At 44.0% G+C, this 14952-nt stretch overlaps 1 protein-coding gene across 5 annotated transcripts in view; it reads right to left on the bottom strand.

Annotated features, from left to right (window-relative positions):
• Positions 1-3007: 3007 nt before the first annotated feature.
• Positions 3008-14952, bottom strand: part of FOXN3 (forkhead box N3) — a 360583-nt gene continuing 348638 nt past the window's right edge. For all 5 annotated transcript variants that reach the window (XM_090271283.1, XM_090271284.1, XM_090271286.1 and 2 more), the window contains one exon: positions 3008-4629. In XM_090271283.1, the coding sequence (XP_090127409.1) occupies positions 4080-4629 (550 nt within the window). In that variant the 3' untranslated portion in view covers positions 3008-4079. The remainder of the gene's footprint in view (positions 4630-14952) is intronic.

Genomic DNA, 14952 nt, shown 5'->3' on the forward strand with positions numbered 1-14952 from the left:
TTGAAACCAGTCTCATATGGAAAACCCTCCCGTGTAGGTCACTTGTACGGAGCTCTGAGTTCTTCTCCGAGAGCCCTTCGATGAGAGGCTCAGTGCCCACCCGCGCGGGGTGGCGTGTGGCACTTGGCGCTGAGCAGTCCTGGTGTGTCCCAGGAAGGAGCTGGCACAAAAGCCACCTAGGCGGTATTCACTCTACAGGGCCCACAGCCTGACGCTGTCCCTCAGGCAGGAACACCATTCAGGGAAGTGGCCTCTTCCAGAATGTCCCATGGCGGTCACTGCCGCGCCCACGCTGAGTGCATCTACAAGAAAAAGCAGTTCTCGGGAAAGGCCTTGGGCACATCCTTTCTTCAAAACTCAGCCTGAAACCTGCCACAGCTGTCTTGGCCACGGCTGTCTCCTGCCACCCTCAAATGTGGGTTTGGTTCATTTTCGGTTCCAACAGACAGCTTTACCAAAGAACTCTTGAAAGGGTACTGACTGATTCGAGAGGGGGAGGGGAAGTAGGAGCTTATGGTATATTATAAGGCTGGGAAAAATCTATGATGCAAACAAACCCTTTCCACGTGGCACTAGGTAAAGATTAAAGACAACTGTAGTAGCATAAAAATAACTGTGTGTATGTCATTTAAGAAAAAAGAGCTAGTCTCTTTCTCTTAAATGTGTCCAAGGGCCGACAGCAAGTAATTGTAGATGTTCATGGTGCTGAAGTGTTCACGGCTGTTTTCCAAAGCATCTTTAAATATTGCTATAGATCCCCGGTTCTCCCTCCCCCCGCCCATGTGAGTCCGTGAGATACTGGAATGACACACGAAACGCCACCTCTCCCGCAGGAAGTGGCGAAAGCAAAACCACCACACCCCCTGAATGGTGCTCAGGCGACCTGTCAGACTCGTGGATACATTATGCTAGTGTGGAAGCTAAAAGAACACCTGACGTTTGGGAAGGACTTCCAAGACTAAAGTGAACTACACTGGAACAAAAGAGTCTCTCACAGATAGGCTTGTGCTTAAATTCTCTGCTGCTCTTGGAGGAGGGGGGTAGGGTGCCGCCCGCCCCTTGGCTTCGTGAGGACGTGGACAACCTCCTTCTGCAATGAAGTCACTAAAAACGGCCACATACACAGATTTTTTTTTTTTCTCTCAACAATCAAAATACAAAGTTAAACACAACTGAGCCATTGTTTTGGTTATGCATAATGTGTATGCCTCCAAAAACAGAAGAAAAATAGAAAAAAGTACCCTCACTAAAGTTTCCCCCTAAGTCTCCCATGGGCCCCTTTGGAGCGGCCGAGGGAGACGCGGGAAAAATAACACTTAGAAAGCTGCCCAATGAGGTATTTATGCAAAGAGTGGTTCTGGAGTTAAGAACACACTTTATAAGATATTTATCTATTTCTCAAAGAGATCAGAAAAGTAAATCACACACATTGCATTTTATTCTTTTCTAAAAGAGGCCTTTGCTCCTTTAGAAAAAAGAAATGAGGGGAGACAGCCCACTGTGGGGGTTTGAATTGGAAGAAGCCCCCTGCCAGAAACAGTCCCGAGCATTTACTCTGCCTTTTGGGAGGGAAGTCCAAACTTTATCTCAGGGGTGGGGGCTCCTGGGCTTGGTCAGGTAACAACACAAATCCAAGCGTCCCTCAGGTTCCAGAGCTGTGGATGGCTTTTGGGGTGTCAAATGTCTGGTGACACGAAGGGAACGGAGCGCTTCCAAAATACATCCTTATTCCCACCTACACCTGCACCAAAGCGCTGGAAGAGGTCAGGTAGCGAATTCGACCAGCTGTCCAGGTTAGTTTCCTCAGCAGCCCAGAGGAAGTGGAGCAGGGGGCAGGCACCGGTGCGCTTCCCCCGCCGTGCGCATGGGGTGCTGCCAGAGCCTCGTGCTGGCTCATGGCCGCCCGCCCCGCTGCTAGACTCCGTCACCCCACTTTCGTCCTCGCCCTCGCCACCACGTCCTGAGCCACAGGAGTGGGTGCTCTTACAGTTCCCCTCCACGTGGGTGGGAAATCATAGGCTTCTAGGGATCTCTCTTTGGATCTCCCCCAATCGTTTCTTCTAGGCAAAGCTAACAGGAGTTACTGAGCTGCGTGACACGGTCCTGTTGTTTACATTCCGCTCTCACACTCTAGGTGGGCTCAACCGCAGGGGAGCTGGTGTGCTGACGCGGCAGAGACGGCCGGCCCCTCCTTGCCACCGCGTCACCTCCTCCGTCACGTGTTCCCTACCTCACACCCTCATCCAATAAGGCCCATTCGCGTGTTTCCCTTCTCCTAGCGAATTTGCATAATTTTTCACTGCCTTTTACCTAGGACCAAATTGCGGTGATGGTTTTGACAAGTCAGCATCCCATAATTCTCTTGATTCTATCATACACACGCACTACTAGGTTTGCCCTCAAATTATTGCATCATGATAAACATGTCCAGACAGAGAGAAAGGACACACTTTTCAACAGAGAATCAGAGGGGGTCGGGGCTGAAGTGCAGACAAGGCAGGCCCTACCAGAACATGAAGATATTTTTATATTGCAGAGATAGTTCCCCAACAGTCAGAATTTGTCCCTGAAGAAGGTTAAACCTTAAACACCTGCTTCAAAAACCAAAACAAAATAATCGGGAGAAAACAAAACAAAACTAAAGAAAACAAAAACAAAAACAAAAAAGAAGAAAACCCAAAGAACCTCTCTAAGCCTAAGGGCTTAAAAATTAGAGGCATAGCCTTTTCTCTATTTTCTATATTTATATGAAAATAATTCATGCTTCATGCTAAATACATTATTTACCTTACAAGAACTTTATTTTTGAATAAAAAAAGTTTGTGTTTTTGAGATTTTTTTTGTTTTTTTTTCTTTTTTCTTTTAGGAGGAATCCATGCATTGTGGATCAGAAATTTCTGCTGGCTACACTGGCTGAATGTGGAAATCACTTACTTTTGTAAAAATGAATCCTGGCTGACATTATTTGCAAACTCCATTTTGAGGGCAGTACAGGAGTTTTGTTTTGTTTTGTTTTGTCATGTTTTCCTTTTTTGTGTGTCCATCAATGTGCCTTTCATCTTTTAAAAATATACCACAATACTAATGGCAGGTTCCGTAGCTTTTTGCTTGTTTGTTTTCACTTAGATCAAATAGTTTTGACAGACAGAAAAAGATATGTACCATTATTTCCTTCCTTAACAGCTACTGCAATTTCTTGGACTTGACTTTCACTCGGGCAGTTAAGAAAACGCAGCCTGCTCGCTGTATGCTTTCTTTCTCTCTCACACGTGCGCGTGGGCACGTTTGCAGGGCCAACCTACAGACGTATGGCTTGTGGAACATTCTCTTAATTTAATATAGAACAGAATTCAATTAGAAATATCACTAAAAATTGACCCTATCTCTTTTCCTTAGTCACTGACACCCAAGGTACACGAACGGTCCGGTGCCCACCTCGTAAGATGTTAGGAGGCCTCACGATTAAGAAGCACAGAGGACTGGCACCCCTGACCCCGCATGCTGAGTGGCAATGCCGAGGGTTTTCCTGGCACGACACACTGCCTTGTGCCACCTGCTTGGGGCTGCTCCTGGGGGGGAGGGGCCTTCCTTCTCCCCAGGTGGCTCACGCACATTCTCTCAGGGAACCCAGCTGGGCACGTGTCCTGGCCAGTAAGCCTAACGGCTGGGCCTGATCGATGATGACTTTGCACATGGGCCTTCTAGGTGCCAAGTGTGGGTGTTCTGTGGCATTTTCCTGACATCCCTGCGATTCAGCCACGTGTTTCTGACAAGCTGGAGGAAGCAATGGTCATTTTGGCTTTTTCGGGTTTGTCTTCAGATAATGAAAATCTTTTGTAAAACAGCTGAATGTCAATATGAGTTCTATGGCTTCAATCTCCTTTAAAAATAAAATTCTCAAGGGTACAAAACAAAGGAGGGGGGCGAATTAAAAAAAGAAAAGAAAGAAAACAAACCAAAAAAAGAAAGAAAAAAAAGAAAAGAAAAAAAAATTGCTGATATTGCCACAAATCATTAGAAATCTCCTGACATGCTGAAACCAAATGGCCTTAAGTTCAAAACAAATCAGTGACTTGTTTTTAATTTTTTGTGGTTTCCTTTTGCTCTTTCTGCCCCTTTGCCGTCCGATTGGTGATGTTATTCAAACAGGACCGAATCCCTGCCAAGTGCAGGAGCGACCCCGCAGCCTCTTTCATCTCCTCGTCGTCGCTCTCGGGGGGCTTTTCCGTGCGTCTCTTTTTGAGGGGCAGCGTGTCGCTGGGGACCTTCCTGGCCTTGGCGAAGTGCTGGCGCTTCTTGTGCTGGGATGCGTAGCCGCTGTCGCCCAGAGCATCCTTGGCCTCCTTCGGGCTGTGTTTCCTGTCATCATCCTCCGTTTCGCTGTGGCTCTCGGGGCTCTGGAAGCCCCCCTCGCTGCCCTCGCTGCCCTCCTGGCTCCCCTTGGTGGCGAACTCGTAGTGGTCGTCGGCCGAGGAGGAGGAGACCGAGTCGCTGGCGGGCGAGGTGCTCCGGGCGTTGGAGGACTTGGCACTGCTGTAGTTGTGGTCCTCCTTGGGGTCTCCGCTGACCACCGGGGAGCCGCACGACGGCTCGCTCTCAGTCCGCGACCTGCAGCTGGTGAGGCCGTTCCTGCGGGACAGGGACAGAGGGGAGGGGTGGGAGACACAGAGGACACACATTAAACCCCGTGACGAGATGCCTGCAGCCCCCCCCCCCACCCCCGTGTCCATACATCAGGTCCTCTGATGTGCAACCCCACAATGTGCCAACCGCGGGCAGCAAGTGGCTCTGTTCTGAAGACAGGGTCCTAAATCCTGACATCTCTGTGTTCCCGTCATTGGCATTTTCACTCAATTTGTGTGGCTGAGATGTCAAAACAACACTTCTGAAGTGACAGCAGTGGAAATGCAATCTCTTATATTAAACCATCAAAATCAAGCTGTGCTGGGTTTCGCATACCCACCAACACTGAGGGGGGGCCACTGCCAGGCGATGACGGCCGGGTACTCCAGAGAACACCCCCACTCTCTGCTAAACTGCTCCACTGAGGAGGAGCCTTTTGTCAGAAGATGGAATCCAGTGTTGAGGAAAAAAGAGGTACCTGCCATGTGGTAACAGCTATCCACTCACACCTTCTCTCCCTCATTCATCCATTCATTTACGAATATTCACTGAACACCCCATATAAACGCATGGCCAAGGGTCCTGAGGGAGGGACCCGAGGTGGGATCAGACTCAGGCACTGTCACAAAGACGCTGACAGTCAGAGAGGCAGGTCACAGTTACATCACCGAAGAGAAAGCACCTGCCTGGCGCCGGGCAGAGTCTGCATAGACAATCGCGCTTAACTCGATAAAGTGGATGTAAGCATCTTTGTCTTATAGATGCCGGGAGATGGATCTGGAGAAGTTACATGATTTACTTAAAGCCACGCAGCTATCAGGTAGCAGAGTGAGGATGGGAACCAAAGTCTGCCTGTCTAGCTCGATTTCCCTGACTCAGTCCCCTGCTCTGCATTTCCATCAGAGCCGACACCACTCAGCACATCTCTGGTTATTTCTTTATGTCGAGCGATGAGCTAACCTCCTTTCTGCTTCCTCATGAGCTAAGTGGGAACAGTAATCACACCCACCGCACAGGGTCACTGGGCCAAGGGCGTGAGCGAATGCCTGCAGGTGTCCAGCCCAGCGCCTGCCCAAAGAGCGAGGACTGTGACTGAGCTCCGTCCTGGGAAGGCCACACACGCCTTGGGGTGGGCACCACTTCCGCCCAGACGCTGCAATTCTGATGGTGCCTGGCACTCTGCAGGCGTTCAAGACGGGTCGGCGAGCAGAGGGGTGAATCCTCCGCAGGATGGAAGGGTTACTTATAGCTGTAGGGGGGCTGAGGAGGGTGCAAGCAGGAGGCCTGTGAAAGACATGGTTTCTGAAGGTGGACGTGAGGGCTGGAGGTCTGGGGGCGGGGAGGAGGTGCTGGATTGCACCATGCAGGCTCTGTTTCTTGTAAGCTCTTCCACCCGGTGATGCATTTCTAGGCGATCTGGGCAACATGGGTACACGTTTCCTTCCTACGCAACCCCAAGTTCAAGTCCTCCATAGAGAAGTTACCGCTGTTCTCACGTGATGACTCGTCCCATGTCTGTGCTCCCCGTTACCGCCTTAGCTCCCTCAGTCAGGGCCCAGTCACTGAAATGTCCTCACAGCTAGCGCTGTGCCAGGCGCAGAGGGGACACACGGCAGACAGAAGTGAGGAGGAGCAGATGGAACTGCGTGGCAGAGAGCACGGGGAGATGACTGTGGATCTCCACCAACATGCTTTATCAGATACTTCCTAAGGATATGGGCGGTGGGCCAGGCTATGGGGTCAGGTCCACCAATGAGATGCCGCTGGGAGCCCTTCCCCTTCTCTCCTGCCCCCGCTGTGGGCCTCCAGGCTCCGCAAGACCCTGACTACACCCCAGACAGCAAGTGAAAGGGGAGCAGCCCCTGTTGTAAATGGTGTAGCAGGGGTGAGGTCAAGGGGTCTCCCTCCTCTTGATGTTCTGCTAAATTTAAGCTGGTGGTGACAGGCACCAGGACAGTCATGTGCACCAGCAAAATGCATGAGAGCCAGTGTTAAAATTCAGCCTCTGCTAGATGCCTCAAGACCGCCACGGCCAACCCCACGAGTTACAATGTGTGCATTTGCACAGTGAAGGCCTAGCAGGTTCCGGAAGGGCCCCAGCTTGTCCTGTACTCTATGATTTCAGATCCATGCCACCCCCCACCGTGCCCCCACCCCAGTCCTTATAGAAAGACCCCTGGCTTGCAAGACAGACATTAGTTGACATCCCAGCACTGTTTCTTAGTGACCTTCAGAGCATGCCCCCATTGCCTCACCGGGCAGTGTGATAAAATGAAACATCCTGAGCGCGCAGGACAGTTCTCCTGGGTACGGGAGGATTCTGACTTGGTCTCCTCTCTCTGTCAGACTGCTCGCTGCTATAACGTGCTTACCCTGCACGCCGCTGTTCCCTTTCTGTTGCGGCTCAGGAGCCGTATGGGAACGCAGCATAAAGTAAGAGCAATGAGGCCCTGGAGAGAGAAACTCTTCAGGGCCTTGCCTGTAAACACGGCCCCTGAGCTTTGGGGAATGGCTTCCGCGGTATCTGTTTTCTGCAGACTTCCTGTTTCTTGGCTCCGGCTTGGGGAACATAAAAGTGGCTGGTTCAAGATTCCTTTGAGGTGTTACCAAATATGAAACTTGGCTAATGTAATTAATTGTATAGGCAGCTATTAATAGTCATGGAAGCAAGTGAAAATGAAAGCCTTGTATAATGGCTCCCTTGATCTTTGTTGTTTCAGGTAGCTACTGTAAAATCTCAAAATTAATTCCGCAACAAGCATACTGAATTAGCATAAAACAGCGTCAGAGTGAGCCCACTGCACTTGGACGAGCAAACGGGGCTATGTTGGGCTTTTAGAAAAATCAATTCAGTTCTGAATCCTTACTTTTCAATGGCATGCGGCTTATGGCTCACTTTACTACCTCAGTTCAGCAGAATATGATACCTCCCTGAACGTATTTGAAGAAGGAGAGAACCAGGAGAGCAAAGGAGTGAGAAATAAGCCAAGTGCTGTGAAAACCTAATTCTCAGTGAATCCAGGTAAAAGGCATATGGTGTTTATTGTGCTTCCCACCCCCTCTTCTCTTTCTACAGGTTAAAAAAAAATTTTTTTTAAACAATAAGTTTGGGGTGGGGAGTGGGAGAAATGCACTGGAATGAAAGCAATGATAAAGCAGTTTGGCTCCACGCTATTACCAGAGGTACTAGATAAAGACAGGAGGGCACCAAACTGAGATGTTCTTCTTAAAGGGATCACGGGCATTAAAGGAGAAAAGACAGGAAAGCCATTTCCACGGTCCCCGCAGCTGTGCCGTGCAATGTAGGGTCTCTGACACCACCCAGATTCACACTGTGTGCTCAGGGCGGTTCCATAACCCCCACCTTGGATCAAACAGCAACTCGGGAGCCCCGGGCCTTGCCCAAGGTGGCCCAGCCAGTTCTCCAAGACAGTTCAAGCAGGAATGTGAAACATCTCCCTTGAAGAAGAAAGTTTACCATGATGAAGCCAGAAATCCAATACACCCACTGACAATACTTCTGGATGAAAACAGACCCACAGAGGTAACTTCAGGGAGTTCAGATTAAAATATAAACGTATCTCTTTCTCACTTGATAAAAATGAACTTTCCCTGGGATTTTAGTATGGGCTCCTCATCCATAAATTACACACCAACTCGGCAGGAAGTGACAAGCTCCAGCAGTTGTTAAGAAGGATGCAGTGTTGTTCATGGCGGCGCAGGCCAGCCATACTGACCTGGTGGAGGCCTCCCACTGTCCCCTGCAGGGGTTGTCATTACAGGGGCCCTGCGCTTGGAAGAAGAACCCAGCCAGGTCACACATGCTGGAAGGTAAATTTCTAACCACCTCCACCAATAGCCTTCATTAAAATGAACTCAGGAAATATCGGAAATGCCTGCAGTTTTTCAGTTTAACTCAATTTATATGTAACAATACTCAAAGTTATCATGTTAACATACATGAAATCCACCTGATTTTACTAGGCCACAACAGAACCCCATTTTATTAATCTCAAATGAACACCTGGTATTCATTCTCTCATCAAATAGATGGGAACATAAAGGTGAGAAATTACATTAGTTCAGGCCAAGCATGAGAAATGCTGGCAGCTAACAAGTTAAGGCATCGCTTCTGGTCAGACACGGCCAACCTGCTGTTTCCTCTACTAGTGCTTTGCTTGTTCAGTTATGGTACAGTCGGCATGGGACGCTTGCACCTGTCACCTGCGCATTAGGGTTCTCTCTGGCACTGACGGCTTTAACTCTGGAGGCTATCATTTAGGGTGAAGTTGTCCTTCCTAGGATTTACCTGAGAAGGCTGACCTCTTGCCACACAGGAAAAGAGGCAGGTGGAATTAGTGGGACCGCGCATGCGGCCCCAGAGCTGGAGCAGAGTTCCTGTCCAAACCTAGCCCCAGGAGGAAAGACTCGGCAGGGCAGCGATAGATGACAGGAGCTCCCACTTCCTGCCGGGTGGCAGAGAAGACATTTGGAAGGCATGCTTCTGACTATCACACAAAAGATCCCGGATAAAGTACAGCAACATATGTTCAGGTCATTGCTGGGTTCACTGGACTAAGGGGCATCTCAGACCCACACAGACACACGTGTGCTAAAGAACGTCCCATGCCCAATGACAAATTAAATAATAAAGGGGCCTCCTCTGAAATGTGAGCGGCACACAACCGAGAACGCCAGGGTTCCCCTGGAGCAAATGCTTATCCTAGTGGTGGACAAGAGCCCAGACTTACAGGGAGTGGGAGGGAGGGGCAGGAAGCCTGATTTTGGCAGCTCCACAGTTACTGCAGTCCCTCAAAGGGCATTCAAGTGGTCCCCATGTTCCCAGCAGACGTTTTAAAAAGTAAATCCTCTCTTGAGAAAAGGAACTTGAATTTAGGTCACTAGGATTTCCACAGATTAATTTCAAGCAAATATTCTAAAAGAATCTCCTAATCTAAAATCGGCAAACATTCCAGTGAACAGGCCACGAGGAACATACACATGCAAAAATACCGTGTGACAAACCGGAATGATGGCACCTCAATGGGGTCCTGGGGGAAAGCAGTTGCCCTCAGAGGCAGACAGAGCAGATAAAGTCTGCTTTAACCTCGGCTCCAGATGGGGCTGGAGACAAGAAAAACTGTCCCGGAGAACTTTTAACCACAAGCCTCAAGTCTTGTGGGTGTGAAGCCAGAATTCTATCATGTGGACAAAGGACCACAGGCTAAATTTAAAGTGCTCAATGGTGCTCACTAGAAGAAAATACAAACCCTTTCTGGAAAAGCCTAACTTTAAACCTAGGCCACAAAGAATTCCCACAGATAAGATTTTAAGAAACAGAATCCAAAACTCATTAAACTCAAAGGAAACAAGCCACCATCAGCAAGACAACAGGAAAAAAAAAAAGAAAAAAAAAAAGCCAATAGACTTTAAACTGCAAAGTCTACAAATATTGAAACAACTAGGTACAGATGTAAAGTATGTACAATGAAAAAACTGAAAGAATTAAAACACATTATGAAGGATAGATTATTAAAACTAAGCAGATGGATTTTGGAAAGCATAAGATAGAATTTCTAAAGATGAAAAATAAAATTCCCAAAATTAAAGAACTCCATTGGAGCTGGAAGAGAAAAACTAGTGAACTGGAAGACAGATCTGAAGATATTATATAAAATGCAGCAGAGAGAGACAAGAGGATTAAAAATATGAAGGAAAGATTGAGCAACATGGAATATAGTAAGATACAGCTCTTCCTGGCTAGAGTTCTAGAGTGAAAAGGAGAAACAGAATGTTCAACACCTGAATTAAAAATGGCTGAAGCCCAGGTCGAGCTGGCTCAGTGGGGTAAGAGCCCGCCTGTGAACTAAAAATGGCTGAGAATTTTCTAGTTTTGATGAAGGTACCCATTCTCAGGTTCAAAAAGCCAACAAATCCCATGGAAAAGAAATAAAAATAAATCCATGTCTAGACACATTACAGTCAAACTGTACAGCGTTAAAAAAGCGACAAGTATTGAAAAGTCACAGAAAGGAAATACACCACACTCAACGAGGAGTGCGGATGAAGATAAAGCAGTGAAACAAATAAAAGTAGAACAATATTCTCAAAGTGCGAGAGGGAAAAAATAATTGTCAACCTAGAATATGTATCCAGGAACATGATCTTGGAAGACTAGCAAAATAAATACATTTTCAGACAGAAAGTCAGGGTTTTAACTCAATGCAGATACTAGAGGAAAATTTTAAGAATATACATCAGGAAAAAGAAAAATGATCCAAAAAAGGAGGTTTGAGATGCAAGAAGAAATGATAAGCAAAGAAAATGTAATCAAGTATCGGCTGAACAACACAGTAATAACGTCCCAGTGACTCTAAAAAAAAAAGAAAGTGAAATAGAACCAAAGTACTGGGCAAATGGAGAGAGACTATCATCTGGGAGGTAGAGAACACAAGTTAAAGCATTCCAAGGGCCTGTCTTGATCTGGAGGTTAGACATGGATTACTTTAAAACACTTTAAAATACTCTTGTTAAAAGTTCCAGGATCAGCACTCAAAGAGGAGAAACAAAATGTACAAATTCTAAACCATTAGAAAGGAAAAGAAAACAAGCAAACAAAACCCAAAGGAATGAGGGGTGGGAGAATCTTGATCAATTTCACATAATGCTAGAATGGGAAAAGAATCTGGAAAAGTGGGACAAACAGAAATGCAGAACAAGATGGTATAAATAAATTAAAATATGTCATTAAAGAAGGGCTAAAGATCTTTGTTAAAAGGTAAAGATCACTCATACAAATAAAAATACCCATATGCTTTTTACAAGAGACAATCTTAAAACATACAAAGGTTAAAAGTAAAAGAATGAAAAACACCATCTGGTGTAGCTACATTAAAACTGCATAACACAGGTTTTTAAGGCAAAAATCATCACCACATATAAACAGAGTCATTAAACGTTCATAAAGGTTTGATTTACCAGGAAGATAAAACAGTTCTATACATGAATTCCTCCAATTAGGTAGCCTGCAAATACAAACACCCTCAAACTGAAAGAGTTATACCATGAGAAATGGCCAAATCCACACTGTAGTGGGAGATGTTAGTACATCATCCTTTGAATCCAATTGATTAGCCACCCCCCCATTAGTATATAGAAGATTTGATCTAATGAATGTATATGGAGCACGTGCTAATAATGGAGAAGGCATATTAATTTGAAGTACCCATAATACTTATAAAAACTGACATACACTAGACCATGTAGCAAGTCTCCAAAGTTTTCAAAGCAGCACTATCTTACAGATCAATTCTCTGACCACAGTGCACTGAAGGTAGTGATCAATGTTTAAGAGGGAACTAAAAACCAAAACAAGAAACAACCACCTCCTCGTAGGTTTGAAAGTTTAAAAAGACACTTCTAAAATAACCAACAGGTCAAAAAAAACAAAACAAAAAAACAACAACAAAAAACCAATAATAGAATTAGAAAATGCTTTGATCTGTTAACAATAATAAAAAAAAAAGGTATTAAAACTTATGGGATGTAACTAAGCAATAGTAGTTTGAAGTAAATTATAACTTCAAACTTTTATAGAAAAAGGTTTAAAATAAAAGCATTCAATCCAGATAAAAAATAATAAATCCGAAGAAAGGAAATTATAAAGAAAATAACAGAAATGAATGAAGCAGAGAGGAGATATAAAATACAGGAAATTAATAAAACACAAAAGTTGATTGTTTGAGAAAAACAAACAAAACTATGGCAAGATTAAGCAAAAAAAGAGATGATAAAATGAAACAAGTACCAAAGGGATGTAACTACAAAAAATATTTTAAAAGATGACAGATAGCACTATGCATAACTTTACAGGAATATACTTGAAAACTTAGGTGAAAGAGAAATTCTATTGTTACCAAAAGGAATTCAAAAAGAAATAAAAAATAAGCCATACTGTAATCATTAAAAAATTAAATCAATAGTTAACCATCATCCCACAAATAAAACATCAGCCAAGACCATTTTGGAAGCAAGTTCCATCAAACATGAACAGATAACTCCTATCTTACAACAAAGTCTTTCAAAGAATCTAAGAGCAAATACTCCTCAACTCATTTTATGAGAATAATGTAACTTTGACACAAAAACTAGATAAAGGTAGCACTGGAGAAACATGGGCATAAACAAAAATGCAAAATTCACACATAAAATATTACCTTACCAAACTCCAGCACTATGTAAAAAAAATATAATGTGTTTAAGCAGGTATTAAAAAATGCAGGTTTATTCAAAACTGTAAAATTTATAACGTAAGTCACCACAGTAAAACAATGAAATAAAACTTAAGTTATCTTAAGAGAGGTAAATTTTTTAAATATGAAATTCATATTTAATTCACAATAAAATAGCATAGCAAACCAGGAATAGAATTGATATGATAAAGTATATTTCCTGAAAAACTATAATAAACATTCTGTTAATTGTAAATCAATAACATACTCCTTTTAAAATAAAAAACAATATAAAGATGTCCATAATCATTACTTTATGAGATCCTGAACTGTGTAATAGGACAGGAAAATTAAAAGATAAAAATTAGGAAGAAAGCCCCCTCCCCCCCCAATCTTTACAGAAGATAAGTTATTAGAATTACTAATGCAGTTTATTTTGCAAGGACTCTGGAAAAATGTCAATATACAATTAACTAACTCCAGGTGGATTATAGACTTAAATGTGAAAGGAAAAACTTGAAGTTTTCTTTAGAAAGACGCTATAGAAGATTAGATGATCTCAGAGTAGGGACTTTTCTAAGATACCAGATTTCATAAAAAGTGGTTACTAAGCATGAAAATTAAGAGTTTCTGTTCATCAAGATACTATTAGAGTGAAATGACCATCTACAAACTTAGAAAACTTATTTGCAACGTACACAATTAAGGATTAATATTCAGAATATACAATGAACTAGAAAGATTAAGAAAAAGAGAAATAACCCAACAGGAGAATGAGTGAAATGATAAACAGGCAACCCATCAAAGAGCACATTCAAATAGTGGATTAAATATATGGGAAACTGTACCACCTCTAGTGACAAGGGAAATGGAAATTAAAGCACAATAAGAAACTACTACGTATTCACTAGCCTGATTGAAATAAAAAGTGTAACAGTTCCCAATGTCTGTTAAGACGCAGATGATGGGATCATCATGCTCTGCCAATAGGAGTGGAAATGCTCCTAACACTTGAGGAAACAATCTGGCATTATCTTGTCAAGTTGAGCATGTACACACCCTACCAACCAACCAACAAGTCTATAGCTGGATGTGCATCTTCAATGAAACTGGAGGCATGTAAGAGAATTCCCATAGCAGCACTATTTGTAATTGTAAAGGACAGTAACCGATTAAAATATCTTTAAAAAAATTAAGGTATAGTCACAGAATGGAATATTATACAGCTGTGAAAATGATTCAGTTACAACTACATGCAAAAGAGCAAACTTAATGAATTAAAAAAGCAAGTTAGAAAAGAAGACAAATAGTATATTGTTCCAATTACATTACAACACAAAACCAAGCAAAACTAAACATGGACACAGTATACAGGGTGGGCAAAAGTAGGCTTACAGTTGTTCTTATGGAAAGTAATACAATAATTAATGAATAACAATAGAAGAATAAACTCTTGTGTTTCACATATAAACAACTATAAGCCTACGTTTGCCCCACCATGTATACAAAGTTTGGGAATGTGGTTACCTTTCAGGGAAGACAAAGATATCAGTAATGCTTTTGCTTTTCAGCTGGGTGGTGGATTCCTGAGTATCTTATAAAGTTCTGCCTCAATGTTCACCTCCAGGGTGGGGTTAGGGGCACAATTTTCTCCCATGAGCTATCCGTTGTCCCCCTAAACCACTGAGATAAGTGTGATTCCCTGTCTGCATCAAATCACAGAATTCAAACAAAGACGATCCTAGAACTCCCCTCCATCCATGGTTTTGCATTTGGCACAGCCCAGAATCACCAGGAGTTTCGAGGATTTTCAGACACAATAGGAAAGTCACCAGGACTTTCAAAGGCTTTCATCAAAGTTATTGATACAAAATCCCAGAAGCAACTCTATAACGAGCAAATTTCACCTGGTAAATTTGCTGGTCATTGTTCAGGTTTCTGGATGAGAACCAGGAGAGCCAAAAGCAGGGACAAGAAGCACAGATGGGGGAACTCAAGTACATGCTGTGTCCTCCAGCTATTTCTTCTTTCTGTTGCCTTTAATCTGTCCCTTTAGAATTTCCTCCTCTCCCTCCCGCCACAATCTCAGCATAATCTA

Source organism: Furipterus horrens, unplaced genomic scaffold (assembly GCF_987537825.1).
Source record: "Furipterus horrens unplaced genomic scaffold, mFurHor1.1.pri manual_scaffold_3, whole genome shotgun sequence".
NCBI lineage: Eukaryota > Metazoa > Chordata > Mammalia > Chiroptera > Furipteridae > Furipterus > Furipterus horrens.